The 15178-nt window shown below is 40.2% G+C and overlaps 1 protein-coding gene across 3 annotated transcripts in view; it reads right to left on the bottom strand.

Moving 5' to 3' along the window:
- Window positions 1–15178, bottom strand: part of LOC130163675 (protein PHTF2-like) — a 56568-nt gene that overhangs the window by 37030 nt on the left and 4360 nt on the right. For 2 of the 3 annotated variants that reach the window (XM_056368011.1, XM_056368013.1), the window contains exons 2-3: window positions 14683–14742; window positions 5222–5302 (exon numbers count right to left, since the gene is read on the bottom strand). In XM_056368011.1, the coding sequence (XP_056223986.1) occupies window positions 5222–5266 (45 nt within the window). In that variant the 5' untranslated portion in view covers window positions 5267–5302; window positions 14683–14742. The remainder of the gene's footprint in view (window positions 1–5221; window positions 5303–14682; window positions 14743–15178) is intronic. The other variant, XM_056368012.1, reaches the window with a different exon arrangement.

Here is a 15178-nt window from a genome sequence, read left to right as displayed (position 1 = left end):
AAATCACTGTTTTTGTTAGAATTTCAACTTCTACACTGCAAGTAAGTTTCTAGAAGGTTTAGTAAAGGTATAGAAAACCAACAGACCCAACAGGCATGACGTGCATGCTGCTGATTCTGTGAAACTGAATCATTTACTGAAAGGGGCGTGTTCAAAAAAAATAGCAGTGCCGAGTTCAATTATTGAGGTCATTGATTATGTGAAAAAAATAGGTGTTAAACAGGTGGCCCTTATTTAAGGATCAAGGCAACTGACGCTGCTTATGCTGGCTGTGCATTTGTCCTTGAAAAACAGAGTAAAATGGGTCGTTCAAGACACTGTTCAGAAGAAGAGCGTTCTTTGATTAAGAAATTAATAAAAGAGGGGAAAACCTATAAAGAAGTGCAGAAAATGATAGGCTGTTCAGCTAAAATGATATCAAACGCTTTAAAATGGCAGCCAAAACCAGAAAGGCGAGGAAGAAAAAGAAAAAGAAAAACGACTATTCGAATGGATCGGAGAATAACCAAAATGGCAAAGGCTCTACGATCAGCTCCAGGAGGATCAAAGAAGATCTAAGATCGCCTGTGAGTACTGTAACAATCAGACGACGTCTATGTGAAGCCAAGCTACAAGCAAGAAGCCCCCGCAAAGTCCCATTGTTAAAAAAAATACATGTGCTGAAGCGGTTACAATTTGCCAAAGAACACATTGACTGGCCCAAAAAGAAATGGCGTAATATTTTGTGGACTGATGAGAGTAAGATTGTTCTTTTTGGGACTAAGGGCCACAGACAGTTTGTCAGACGTCCTGCAAACACTGAATTCAAGCCACAGTACACAGTGAAGAATTTTGAGGTTTACTCACCTTTTTAAAACACACTGCTATTATTATGAACATAACTACAATATGGTGACTTTTTTTTTTCCTTCTTCAGTTTGGCTCTTGAACATCACACGATAAATTGCTCAAATTTCTCACAATCCTAATTTCCAAGAGCCCAGTCCTCTAATTGTTTTATTTTGTTCAACCAAGAGTCCAAACCAAAGGATATTCACATTACGTGCCGTGTAAGACAAAGAAAAGCAGCAAAAAAAGAAAGCAGCAAATACTTGGTCATTTATGTCTTCTCTAAATAAAGCCGAGTCCTGAAACAGTTCTATCATGTACACAGCTGACTTTACTGATGGAGAATATTCCCTCTGAGACTCGCCCATCCACAGATCTCGCCCAAATACCTCAGAGCAACTGTGTTTCTTATGTCTTAAATTAGGCCTTAAACTTGCCGCACAAAGAAGCTATATGCTGATTTATTACAGTGTAACTTTTAAACTCAAATATATCACCAAATAGGAAGCTGGCAACCAGCTTGCCACTTGGCATCAGCAAACTCTGTGTCAGAGCTAAAAAAAAGACAGAAAGTCTCTCGTGGCAGATATAGACTGCACGGCTACATGCATCTTCACTGTGATATGGGTTTGGCATGGCACTGTGGTCAGAAAAAAAGGCCTCCACACAAACATTACAGAGTCTATTTGCAGCCTGTTTTCAGACAGCACAGTCAGAAATATACTGTGACTCATGGGGGCACTGCCTAACGGCGGGAGAGGCGGGAGAGCTGAGGTTGTTCAGCTTCACCTGTTTGGAAATCTGGACCTTTCTCTCAAGCCCACAAGTCATCTTTCAGTTAAACACAAAATATGTAAATTTTTTTGCGCTAGGGGTCTCTCAATGAAAACAATAACAAAAGACAGAGTTTGGTGACGTGACGCAGCGTGGGATCATGGGAATTGTTCTCTTCACCACCCCTGCGGTAAAAACATTGAATAAAGCAGTTTCACATTAAAAATAGTCTGTGTGACTTGTTTCTCTGATAACTTGTGATCCAGATATTCAGGAGGTTTTAACCAGGAGCTGAATTATCTGCAGAGGTCTCCTCCTCTCCAAAACAAACAGATCCGGGGATTAAATCTGGTGAAAACACTGAATAAAGCAGTTTCAAGTTAAAAATCTGTGTTTCTCCAACACTGTTTCTCCTTCATCTTTTTACAATATATAGTTATATAAACAACCAAGCGTATCGTAAAAATATATAACATAGGTCTCGTCGATTTTAGACGTTTTAATGTGGGAAGGTTACATTTTATACCTTTAACACTAGTGTAACACATACACCAGTTTTAAGAGTCAAATTTTATTATTACCTAGTTAGATTGACACATTTACTGTGATAAGATCTGATTGTTTTGTGTGGACAATACACTTAGTGGGCATGTATTTACATCTCTGAAATAAAAAAAACACAAAACTAAACAAACATACATAAATATACAAATGCTTTTAAGATAGCTGTGAGATTCCTGTTGCCACATCAATGCCATTGAGCTGAATGTAATTTTGTTTATGGTGCTCACGGCATTAAAAAGGACATTTAAAAAACAGTCAACAGTCAGAAAGTAGTTAAAACTGTGATCACAGCGAAGTCAGAGGATAATCCAGAATAACAAGACACCTTTTCTAAATGTCATATACTGTGAGCACCACGAACTACATTTCATGACCCTCAATTGTTCTGGGATAGAAGCAGAAAGGTCAGCGGCAGCAATCTCAAAACTTCAGCAACTACAATCAAAACTGCAGAGCCAAAAATCACCAGAGGTGAGTGGGTGGTCCAACCCAGAGGGAGACCTATCCATAGTCCTCACTCTGATTCCATCACAAAGAAAGCATCAACAACATAACACAATGCACCACCACTCATGTGAGCCAAGGGTACAAACACAACAACCCTTTTTTCCACCACATGAGGCCTGTTAGGAGCCACAGACTCATTTAAAAATACGCACATTTAAACTCTCTCCAGAGGGTTGTGCTTCTTTATTTGGCAGGACTTCAGGTGTTCGCTTAAAGCCAAACCTCGGAGTATCTTTCGCTCTCTCGTATTTTTAGCAAAGCCAGAGCCGAACAAGACAGACTGTGATATGAGCCTGTTTTTGCCCTTCATGGCTCGCCTATCCGCTGTGTTATTGACCAGGACCAACAGAGATAGCAGAACTGTTGGGGATAAATAAAATCTTCTTGTCCTGGTGAATCAAACTGTTCAGACAAGAAAGCCTTGGTTATGATGCGGAGAATCTGCAAACATGATCTTCAATAGAGTATCTGTGTCATACCTCATTTACATTCAGGAATCAGAGGGGGAAAAACTCTTAACTTGTCTAAAACATACGTAAGAGTTGAAGAAGCCCTGAGGACAGTCAGACTGATGTGATCTGCTCCTTAAAAAAGAGCTTCACCCGGTCATGACTCAGCGGTTGCAGTCACTGGTGTGCATCTGCCCAGACACGCTTTTAATCTAGTTTCTTAGACTAATCTTAAGACGTAATTGAAGACTTAAGACCTTTTAAATGTTACCAGCAATTAAACTTAGGACAAATCTAAGAACCAAAATAACGAAAAACAAAGCTGGGAAAAAATAAAGTAGTGCATAGAGTTTGGACTGTTAATTAAAGTTTGTAACTTCTCATGAGTCAACTTCAGCGTGATCTGATTCCAGTGAAAGCTTATGTTGCCTCAATCTGCCAGGTGCCAGCAGAAGATCAGAGAGAGAGAGAGAGATGAAAGACAAAGATGAAGGCAGACGGATGCATAGAGAGAGGGGTTGTAGAGGAAATAATAACAGGCCGACAGACAGGGCAGAGAAGAGGCAGACGGGATCGTAAGAACAGGGAGACAGGTCTGTGAGGACAGAGAGCCGGGCATACAGACAGAGTGTAAGCTGAGAGCTAAAAAGGGGGGTGGGGGGGACAGCACTGGAGTCCAACAGAGGATCTGATATCTGAGACGATGGAACAAGACGACACACAACACCAGGCTGGTTTCACACTGCGCCTAACGGCCCGGCTCTGCTGCTGCTGACAGCACTGCAGAGTTCACTGCCAAAACACTGGTGGATCAATGAGAGTCCGCACACTCAAATATCAGAACGTCTGTTGTAATACTGCATCTTCAGTTTCTCTTTTGAGGAAAGAAAATGAATAAACGCCTCAGCTCTGCCGTCCTCTGTGATCCGCAGACCTACACCGATAAAATCAAACAGTGAACACATATCATCTTGTTGCAGCTATACTGGAGTGTATGTGCTGGACAGTAAGTAACAGGAAGCAGCTACTGTGAAATGCAAAAGATAAGTTTCAGGTCATTTAGAAACAGCATTGCCATTATCTAGTTTGTCTGCCGGAGACCACTGACTCATTCATCCTTTATTTCTGAACTGGCACATTTCGCTTTCAGTGCACATTGGTCGTAATTCTTCTTCTAAATAGGGTTTTTTTCCAAATATATATTGGCTTCAAAAATCCATATTATGCAACAATAGAAACTGCAAAAACTGAATTTGTGCACAAACTCTTTTTGAACTTGTATTCAGCTTCCTTTTTTTCTTGGTTGCAAGGTTTTTGAAGCAGTAGTAGTAGTAGTAATTAGTTCATCATTCATACAGAAGACACACTCTGTAAACGTCATATTTTGCCCATTCAAGGTTTAAATACTTACAGGACACATTTTGCATAATTCTGATAGAATTTCAGGCAGATTTACTGTCACTTTTTTCCAAATGGTCCAAATTTTCCAGATTTCTTAGCACTTATGATCATTTAAAATCTGATATGACAACTGATGAAAACCATGAGATGCTGCTGAAGGCAACAGAAAGACACAGTAATTAGATTTTCTTTTTCTTTTATAAATTTGTCAAAAATTCTAACTTTTTTTTATGTATTTGATCTCATTCTTCTGTCTGTTCTCTTTAGGCAAACTTTTCTATATTTCTATGGCATTTAAAAGAATTTATAGGAGGTGTCTGAGGAGCCTCTTGTCTTTACGTGTTTCATATACTGACGCATCTGTACATCCATGTGTGTATATGTGTAAACAAACGTGTAGCCAACTAGGCTTCAACAACGTTCGCTGCCTGATGAGGGCCTTCATTTTTCAGCAATGACAGACTGCTTATTAAATTCAGAATTTAACCAGCAAGGCTCTTTGGAGTGACACTTATATCCCAAAGCCTTGATGTAATGGCGAGTTAAAATACAGTAAAAGTAGAAGTTTAAGAACTGCCTTTTAATCACTTATTATCCCTTTAAATTTCTAATGAATTTTTTTTTTTTTTTTTTTCAGAGAACTGCAAAAATGCAAAATAAAAGAAATGTGCAAGTGTAAGAAATTAACAGCATCTTACCTTTTTCTGGTACCACACCACAGCATCTTTTACTTTGGAAGCCATTTACATTTCCCTTCTCCCCGCCTAGGGCATCTTAGACTGAAAACACAAAACACACAGCGACAGAGAGAGACAGAGAGAGAGAGCAGTGTCAGTGACGGAGTAATGAGGTGAGAGGGAGGAGGACCGTAGTCTATATACCTAGGCAGGTAGGCAGGTGTGTCTTGACAACTGACAAAGGAGAGAGGGAGGGGAAGGCACACACACACTTGCACACACGTGTTTATTTATTGTGATTTGGCATTCACTCTGCCTTTTCTAAAAACATGACAAGACACAAACACTCTATTCATATCTCTTCTTTCCGCCGTGTTGCTCCTGAATCACTCACCCCCCTAATAAAGCCAGTCACTTTAACATGTTGTCTCCCTTGACACCCATCTTGTAACATAAACAAAGAGTCTTTCTATGAGCCGGTCTGTGAATAAGCTGAATCATAACCACACACACACACACACAGGAGATAATCTGGGTACAGTTGTTCGATCCCCTGCAGTGGTTTGGGTGTGTAAGCGACTTCCTTAGTATTATGTAGGATATACGGATTCACAACTATTAAAAAAATTTGCAAATCAAGACAGTGGATGAAACCTGTCTCAAAAACCACAAATTTATATGGTGAATAAAAAAAAAATAAAAGAAGAAAAATGACAACTACAATCTACAACACTCCAAAACAAAAATGTCATTACAGTGAGATCTCACATACAGTGGGATGTGGTTGAAAGATCCAAAAGGAAGCTGACCTTGAGTCTGCTGAAACTACAGTTTCTTAGTTCAAGAATGAACTCTCTTCCTCAACTATCTTCATATCCAAAAAACATGGCATGATGCTGGTGATCTGGAAACCATTATAAATATTTAGCATCATACAGACACAAATTATGTTTTTTTTTTTATTTTGTACTTTAGCCTGTGGACTGTTGAACTGATAAACACATTAATGTAGTCTCACACTGAGCCAAAGAGGAAAACTGGAGCACACACTTTCTTAGCAGCAGTTATTTATTAGGTAGAAGGACTACAGTGTTGACGCATTAGAATCAAATCTGTGTTTATATGTGTAACCAGGCACTGCAGGAATCTTGGCTTTATTTTTTTGACTACAACCTGAGCTTTGTAAAAACATATCAAATCATTAGTTCAGGCCTTTTTCCATCAGCCGAGGAACCTTCTATTCTCTCTACTTAAAACCTGTGGATTCATCACTTCATGTTCTTTACTAGGGATGGGTACAAGTACTCGAGTACTCGTTGTTGACGTCATTATTCGAGTAGCGTTTCACTACTCGCGCATCTGCGCACGTGTTGTTTTTGGTGCAAGTAACGCTACCTGAGTTGAACTAAGGTAGCGTTACGTGCACCATGGCAGCCGTGACTAGGGAAAGTGATGTCGGGAAATACTTTGATTAAAAAATGTTTATTTTTTAAAAAAAACGACAATAACATGCAGTTCAAGATATGTGGCGTTAAACTTGCATATCATGTTCTCCAACAGTCAAACAGTAGACTTGGTCAGGGAAGTCCGTGTCCGACTGGAAACACAAGCTTAACATTCCGCTTGTGTTTCCAGTCGGACATGGACCTGTGGTTTTTCGTTTTTTACGGTAAAAAAAAAAAAAAAACAACAAAAAAATACATATATATATCATTTGCGAGTAATCGAGTACTCGTTCGTAAGGTACCAAGAGTACTCGAATATTGAAATTACTAAAAATGCCAATCCCTATTATTTACACTGGGGGGAAAAAAGCCCTCTCACGTCTGCAGCTAATATTACATTACATGCAATAGTCAGTATACTCTATATGACATCTGCTAACATTCATGACTGACCACCACAGAAACAGAAACCATATGTTATCTCAGTACATGGGTCGCTGATGGGATTCTCATGACAGAGAGCACAGTCTACATTAGGCCTGCAGTGTGTCAGTGTTACAGTCCCTGTGTCATTACACTGGGTTGTCTTTGAAACAGGATCTTCTGGCGATGGAGGAGATGGGAACTTGTTTGTTGTGGTAAAAAAAAGTAAGAGAGCAGGAAGTGATGTACTGGAGCCTTCTGTACAAGTCCGAACATCTGTGTTATTTGACACTGAGAATAACAAAAGGGAGTTATTTTTTGCTTGTTTTACTAATGTAACATTTAACAGATTTTGTTCATAGATGTGTGTATAAAAATGTCTGAAACATACTCAGTAATAACATGAGGGCTGCGAACACTTTGTGCTGGTAAAGAATTAAACAGGAGTAGAAACATCTGAGTTAGTGCAGGTGGAAAAGGAAGACAGGGAGAAGATGATGTGGTTAATAAGCTGTTAAGTGAAAAAACATGGAGACTTTGCGGCTAGCCACTCTCCTTCCCTCTTCTCTTTCTGCATCTGCTCCTTCCTCCTCTCTCTTTCAGTCTCTTTTCTATTTTTCTGTTATGCAACTGCAGTGCTGTCCTGCTGTGTGAGTGGATGAGATGGAGGAGCAGATAGATGGAGATAGGTGGAGGGCAGTGGCTTCAGGCCAGGCTGACTCAGCAGGCAGCGGGAGCAAGTCCAGCAAATATGACTCAATCCATTAAAATATTCCAGAAATGATTACCTTTTTTTTGGGGGGGGGGTGGTGTCTTCATTAATTCTCCTATTTCAATTTAGCTTTTCTAACATGACATGTATTTACATTGCTTCATTTTTTCTGCTTTTACTCACAAGCTTTCCACTCAATGTTGAACATTTAATTTGACAAAGCAGAGTGAAGACATCCTTCTTTGCATGTGAAGGCTTGTTTAATTTCCAGAGAATAAGATTTCTTGTTAGAAATGGTTCTCTTTAAATGAGTCAGGAGAGCCTTCAGTCATTTTATATGCAAATTCCATGGTAGATACTTCGAAATATCTTTGTGCTAACATGTGCTGATACTTTTCAGATATTTCACCAAAATAAAGCCATGAAGATTATTTCATGAGTCACATTCAGTCTGTGGCGCAGTTTGCTTTCAAAGAAATGTATGTGAGACCGTACTACAGGACCGTTTAACAGCTCCACAGCTGATCTGCCAACGACCAAACCACAACACTGAGTGTTTGTGTGTGTGATAAAGTTGCCACTTCAAATAGAGTAGTATTGGTGTGAGAGTGTGAGTTGTCCTCGTGTTCAAAGCTGCGGTAGAGTGAGTCCAAGCTGTGTGTCAATGTGAAGAATGTGAAGCTCAAAAGCAGGAAGGAGACAAAGGTTTCTACTCGAGCCAAGTGTGAACTGTTTCTACATCACGCATAGTAGTCTGCTAATAGAGTAGCACACACACACACACACACACACACACACACACACACACACACACACACACACACACACACACAAAAATGCAGAATTGCAAAGCACTCAGTTCTGAAACCCATAAGTGCTACATGCACGCTGCACACAGTTGCAGAAGTGTTGGTATATACCAATTTCTTTGTGTGTGTGTGTGTGTGTGTGAGAGAGTGTATGTGTACGTGCACTTTCGCCCCAGAAGGCAAGAGACATTTTTAGCAACCGGAAGAAAGTCTCTTGCTTGCTGTTGTCTACAATTACGATCATCACTCCTCCCTCCATCCTCCACTGCTGAACCAAACCATTCCTGACATAAACCACATTTGCCTTCTACTGTTATTTATGATCATACAAACGAAACATATTTCAACCTAAATTTGAAAGACTGAGAAGAAGGGAGAAAGAAAGAGTGGGCACTTTGCTGGTTTGTTCTTTTTATGTGCAGTGGTTACACAAGCAAGTGGGTTAGTGTCAATGAAAGACTTCATATCAAAACTTGAGTGACGAGATGGTGACAGAGGCGGTGAAAGAAAGGAATAACGGACAGATCAAGAGAGGAAGGAGGAGGCTGTATGCAAAGAGCAAACACAATATGGAGGGTGAAATAGCAAGACAAGTATTCTCTGTTCCACTTCCTCTGTTAACATAAACACTGAGATAAGTTTATTTCTCATTCACACACGAGAGTCACCTTCCCGTCACAAACTGACATTTACACACTGCTCTCACAGCTCCAACAGAGATTTAATAGTTTGCGATGAGAGGAACATGGATTTAAAACATTCACTTCACAGGAATGGTGTTAGCACTCTCAGATACCAAAGGGGAAAGCAGCTTGCAGTCCTAAAAAATAAAACTCTTTTTTGGATTAGACAAAAACAGAGACTTCGATTGTATCCATAATCAGTTTCCAATTCCATTTACCATAAAATATCAATAACTATATCAAGATATGTATGAATTTCATAGTATAAAATTACATATAACAGGACTGTATCCATATCTTGCTTATGCATCAGGTATTTTATGAATATTTGATGAATTGCTTACATTATATAAGCTTTAATAAAAAAAGTCTCAAAGCCACAGCTAACATCTTCAAAATGTTTGGTGACCAGATGATTCTTTTTTTTTTTCCCCTTAAAGTAAAACTTACGCACATTAGCAGACAAAAATTTTTCTGAAAATTGTTATGTAAGAATATAAGAGATTGCATCGCTGAAGTGCACACTGAAAATGGCTTGTTGTCGAGCAACAAGACCCGCTGTGACAAACCGTCAAATTGCGCAACCTCAAAACAACAATCGTAAGCATGACCACACATTTATCCCAGACAGACAAACCTACGAGAGCGACACTCCGTCATTAGCAGAGTTGGACCACAAACAGCAGGGTTTCTGTTTTTTAACTCTCTCAGACTTTGTGACAGATTTAAGAGCTTAAATCCTCCCCATCCAGAGACGGTGATAACAAAAACAGGCTGTTCAAAGCCTCGAAATCCCTCCATCATACCTCAGTGAAGGCAACACTGATTCACACATATTATCAGACACAAACAAACACAGACGCATTATCATTGCCTAATACAGCTACAGACACAGGATTAGCTGTAAAATGCTAGGTTATCATTTATGCTGGAAAACATAACAAGAAGAAATAGGCTGGTAGTTATTTCCTAACATACTTTTTCCGAAACCACACACTCTCAGTGTTCCCAAAATACATTGTGGTTTGCTAAAGGGTATTTAGGGAAGGGAACCCAGACAACAGAAACACACACACACAGAGACATTATACTTATATTCTCATCACAGGAAGCTGAATTCACAGACATTCAAACGAAAAAAGAAAAAGAAAGAATATATGATCAGATATCTCATAATTTTAAAGTTTTAAATTACTTGTTTTCATCTTTCATTTCATTATTAACAGTAACTCCGGTGGCAACGAGAAAGTTTTGCTCACAAACGCACCCCATTACAAAGCTTGCAAAGAATTTAACAACGTCGATAACAACCCGACACACACGCACTAATACACACACACACACACACAGTCTGCAGCTCTTTGGCTTGCCAAGTCTGTCTGACCAATGAGCTGACCCATTTAAAGAGAGAGAGAGAGAGAGAGAGAGCAGTCAAGTAAGACAGCATGTATTATGTAGGCCACAGTTTATATGAGAGCTCTTTATATGCCCTAGTGTGTATGTGTGTGTGTGTGTGTGTGAGAGAGAGTGAGCGTGGGTGTGTGGGTGTATGTGTGTGCAGGAAATGGCTGAGTGTGATTAGCCATATGTCTGTTGTAGCTACTGTATGAATGTTAATGTGGATGAAGGTCAGTGGAAGAAAAAGGTTGAGTTTTGAGTGTGTGTGTGTGTGTGTGTGTGTGTGCGCATGTGCACGTGATGTCAATGTGGCCTCATGCTGCCTTCATGGGGGGTAAAAAGGTACTTTGACGAAACCACACTATTTCCCAAACAGGGTTGTTTTCCACTGAGGTTAAGACCTTAATGTTTCTGAATAATGTAACAACAGATTGGATTATTATTAATAGTGGTGGTTCTTAGTGTGTGCATCTCAAAACTGATTTCAAACCTTAAGTCTATCACATCCGAAGCGTTTCTTGTCTTGCAAAGCTCACACCTACACTCTATATTTAAATCTCGTAGGGATGGATATGTGGAAGGTGATCATAAACTTGTTATTGTGCTAAACAGGGCTGGGTATCAAACCTCAACACGTCTCTGATACTGATTCATGTGCCTTGTTTTTTTTTTTTTTTTTACCATTTACAACCATCATTTTAAGAACACACTATTTTCAATATGAGCTGCCTGTCGTCTGTGTAACTTTTACACACTTCAGATATTTATTTCAAGTGCTGTATTTCAAACTTGGCCTGAGGATTCACATGTGGCCAAACAACAATTATTTTCTCATCATTTCGTCTATAAAAAGGACATTCGTGCAAAATGCCTCAAAAATCTTTAAGCTCTACTATCAAGCATCTTTACCTCTCTACCTCTCGACTGGGCAATATGGACAAATTCTACTTCCAGATAATTAGTTGCTAGATATCATGATACAGCTTTCAGAAAACAAAAACTGTTTATAGGTGAAAAAAAAAACATGGGAAATCATGGTAATTCATCATACTGATAGAAAAATCATGAAAACCCCAAGATTACCATCAATGCAACCTGCACAATGACTGTACGAGTGTCTCTGTGAAAATGCTTAATACCAGTCAGTGTTTCATAGACGGAAGCAGTGACTACCACCAGTCATTTAGAAACACACACGCATGCACGCACATACACGTCAATGAGGAATCCAGTGTAGTTTTCTACAGTTTAGCTTGTGTGTGTGTGTGTGTGTGTGTGTATGTGTGGGTGTGGTTGTACATGTAGTCAGTAAAAGTAACCATCTTCTTTAGTCCACAAAGACACACAAGTAAAATCACTACAGCTGAAGACTGACGTGTTGAGAGTGAGGGTGTGATGACTATGTGAGTGTGTTTTGAGTGTGTCTAATGGAAAGTGGGTGTGTATATGGAAGTCGTGTGTGTGCTAGATGACGATTTTGTTTTTTGGGTTTTTTTGTTGTTGTTTTTTTTTTTTTTTTTTACAATTGTTCTCTTTTTTTAAAATTTTATGCTATTGGTTATGAAACCTACCACCCTCTGACTTTTTTCACACACTCACCATGTCTCTTTCCATTCTTAATGTCTCGTTTTATTGCAAATGACTTGGGTTGGTTTCGGGTAATCAGTTGTATTTTTCAGTTCCTAGTTGTTGTCCTCATCTGTGAAACTCAGACTCAAACCATGATCTGGAAAACTGCATTGATAATGAGATAGGATCCATCAGGATCCGTCCGATTCATCTTAGCAGGTGATGGATAATCAATCGCACTGGAAATTTGCTTCACAGTATTTAATCAGAGCAGGAAAGTAGCAGTGTAAAGATCAACTGATACGTAATGGAAAACGGGCACAGCAGTCAGAGATTCAGCTACGTCGATACACAACCACCGATCCGACTTGCCACCTCAGCAAACCTAATTCCTGAGGGAACCCCTGAAAGCATTAAAACAAAGAGGCTTGACTGTCTAGATTGTACCTTAGAAAAGTCAGGGCAGCATGTTGTGATGTGCAACTGTATAATCTCCCTCATTCCTCCATCCACTGCAGCAACATCAGAGGTGTGACACGCTGCATAAACTTTGAAATGAGTCACGTTGGGTTTGAAATTTAGTGGTGTCAGGCTTTATTTTACTGTGTGGATGCACATCAGGAAAGCTGGAAAATGTCTCACTTTCTGCTGTGAGCCTCCACTCAAACACCGATGGGTGCCCTTCGGTGCTGCTCAAAAAGCCCCAACTAACAACAAAAATCATCTATGTGGGCTCAAATAAAAACTCAATATTCGCTTTTAGAAAATAAATTATTTTGTTTAGGCACAGTATGTGAAAACCAGGCTGCTAAATCTGGGCTGAAAAAGCAGAAAGTGGCAGTCAGACGACTTGAGATGGAAAGTGAGCGTGAAAGAATACTGCTGGCAACACCGATCACGATCAGAGTTGACCACAAAGCTGTTTTTTTCGATGGACAAATAAGACAAAAACAACAGAACAGAAAGCAACAGCTTGGTTTTCTTTCTGTTTTGCTTCTAATACAAACTGACGACAGTGTAACGTCGCTCTGGGATGTCTGATGAAAACACGAGCACGAGAAAAGACCTCCTTCATGAGGCTGCTAACTCGTGATGTGTAACACTAACTGTTCCCTCTCTCTCTGGGTGCTCTATATTTCATGATGGGTGCAGGTTACATCTCCGAGCTGGGCTGAGGGGGTGTGTGTGTATGTATGTGTGTATGTGTGTGTGTGTGTGTGTGTGTGTGTGTGTGTGTGTGTGTGTGTGAGAGAGATGGAGGGGTGGTGGGACGTGGGGGGGATCATGTTTTCCATCATGTAGGGTGATTCCCTGACAATCTCAAGTGACAACAAACAACCCCACACTTGACCTTCATCATACCACAAAACACACACACACTCCAGTTCGTTAGTTAATGAGGTCATGCACATATATGACATCAAAATACTTTAGGACAAAACATTACTGCACAGCCACAACCTGCGAGAAAGGCGGCGTTACTTTGTGCAACTCTACTATGAAGAGAAAGTAAGAAGAAGAAAAAAGTATGGAGCCGCAGACGGACCTGCAGCAAAGATCAGTCTGATATCAGAGCTCAATCTCATGGCCGCACCATGTAAAATGCTATTCCAATAATTAAAAACTAACTTACAAATACATCTTCTGACAAATCTTTTGACAGCAGTCGTGAGAAAGACTCGTGGAGTCGACCAAAATTTCTGACATGCCAGAAATCAATCACATAAAGCTGCAGCTGTTTTTTTATATGACAATATGTTGCTCATTTAGGCTTGTGGCAAACATCATCGGACCATCCTTCCGTAGTTAAATCGTCTTATTTTTAGGTCTTTCTGGGATTTTGAATTTGTGCATTCAGCAAAAACACCCAAATGAAAACAGAATACAATACAATACAATACAATACCTTTCTGTATAATGTGATGACATAAAATAGTAACCTGGAAAAAACTGTGTGGGTGGGTATTTGCTGGACAGGAAAACAGCAACCGCGGATGAAGTGAAAGAACACACAAACTGTTGCTGCTGTAGACTGTAGACTTCGCGGCTCAGTCTGCAGAGACAGACACATGCATAGAGAAAAAAGCCTGGTGTTTGCCTCCTGTGCTTGTGCTCTCCTCAGAGGGGTAGTTTTTTTTTTACACTTTCTCCTATTTTTCCATCTGTCCTTCTCTCTCAGACATAATGAACAGTACTCATGAAGTGCTGTTGCTGTCTGAGGTGTGTGTGTGTGTGTGTGTGTGTGTGTGTGTGTGTGTGTGTGTGTGTGTGTAGGCAGCTGACACCCTCACAGCAACAGAACAAGAGGTGCTGAAGCATGCGGTGCAAAAACAAAAACAGACTATGTGGAGATTGGGGTGGGGAATTGCAACTAGTAAACACACAATGAATTCAAAACACACACACACACACACACACACACACACATACAGACAGGACTCACCTCTGGTCGGGCCGTGTAGCTGAGTGATGTTTTGTCCTCACAACCAAATTAGGACAGGAACTGGACATTTGGCAAACAAAGACAGACAGAGAGCGAGAGACAAGAGGTCAAGAGTGTCAGGTCTGGGATGATCACATTTGAGATTCAAAGCATCAACAGCAGCGTGCGTGGCCTGTGCGTGCGTGCGTGCGTGCGTGCGTGCGTGCGTGCGTGCGTGCGTGCGTGCGTGCGCGTGTGCCTAAGGCTCTCACATACTAGTAAAACCAGTCAGGAAAGAGAAGCTTCCTCTTGATCACTCAGGCTAATAACTACATCCAATGTGTGTGGAAAATGGTTTCCTGTGGACACTGTAATGTGTAATTGGTCCACATGTCGAAGCTGCACAGTGAGGCTTCCAAGTTTCTCCGGCTTCAAAACACACATGCACGTGTTGCCCTTAGACACAGTATGAATACTGAAAAACAATCATGACTAACATCAGGCAGCAACCTTTTCT

This window comes from Seriola aureovittata, chromosome 22 (genome assembly GCF_021018895.1).
Source record: "Seriola aureovittata isolate HTS-2021-v1 ecotype China chromosome 22, ASM2101889v1, whole genome shotgun sequence".
Taxonomy (NCBI): Eukaryota; Metazoa; Chordata; class Actinopteri; order Carangiformes; family Carangidae; genus Seriola; species Seriola aureovittata.
The sequence above is the reverse complement of the archived record's forward strand: the minus strand, read 5'-3'. Positions and strand labels throughout refer to the sequence as shown.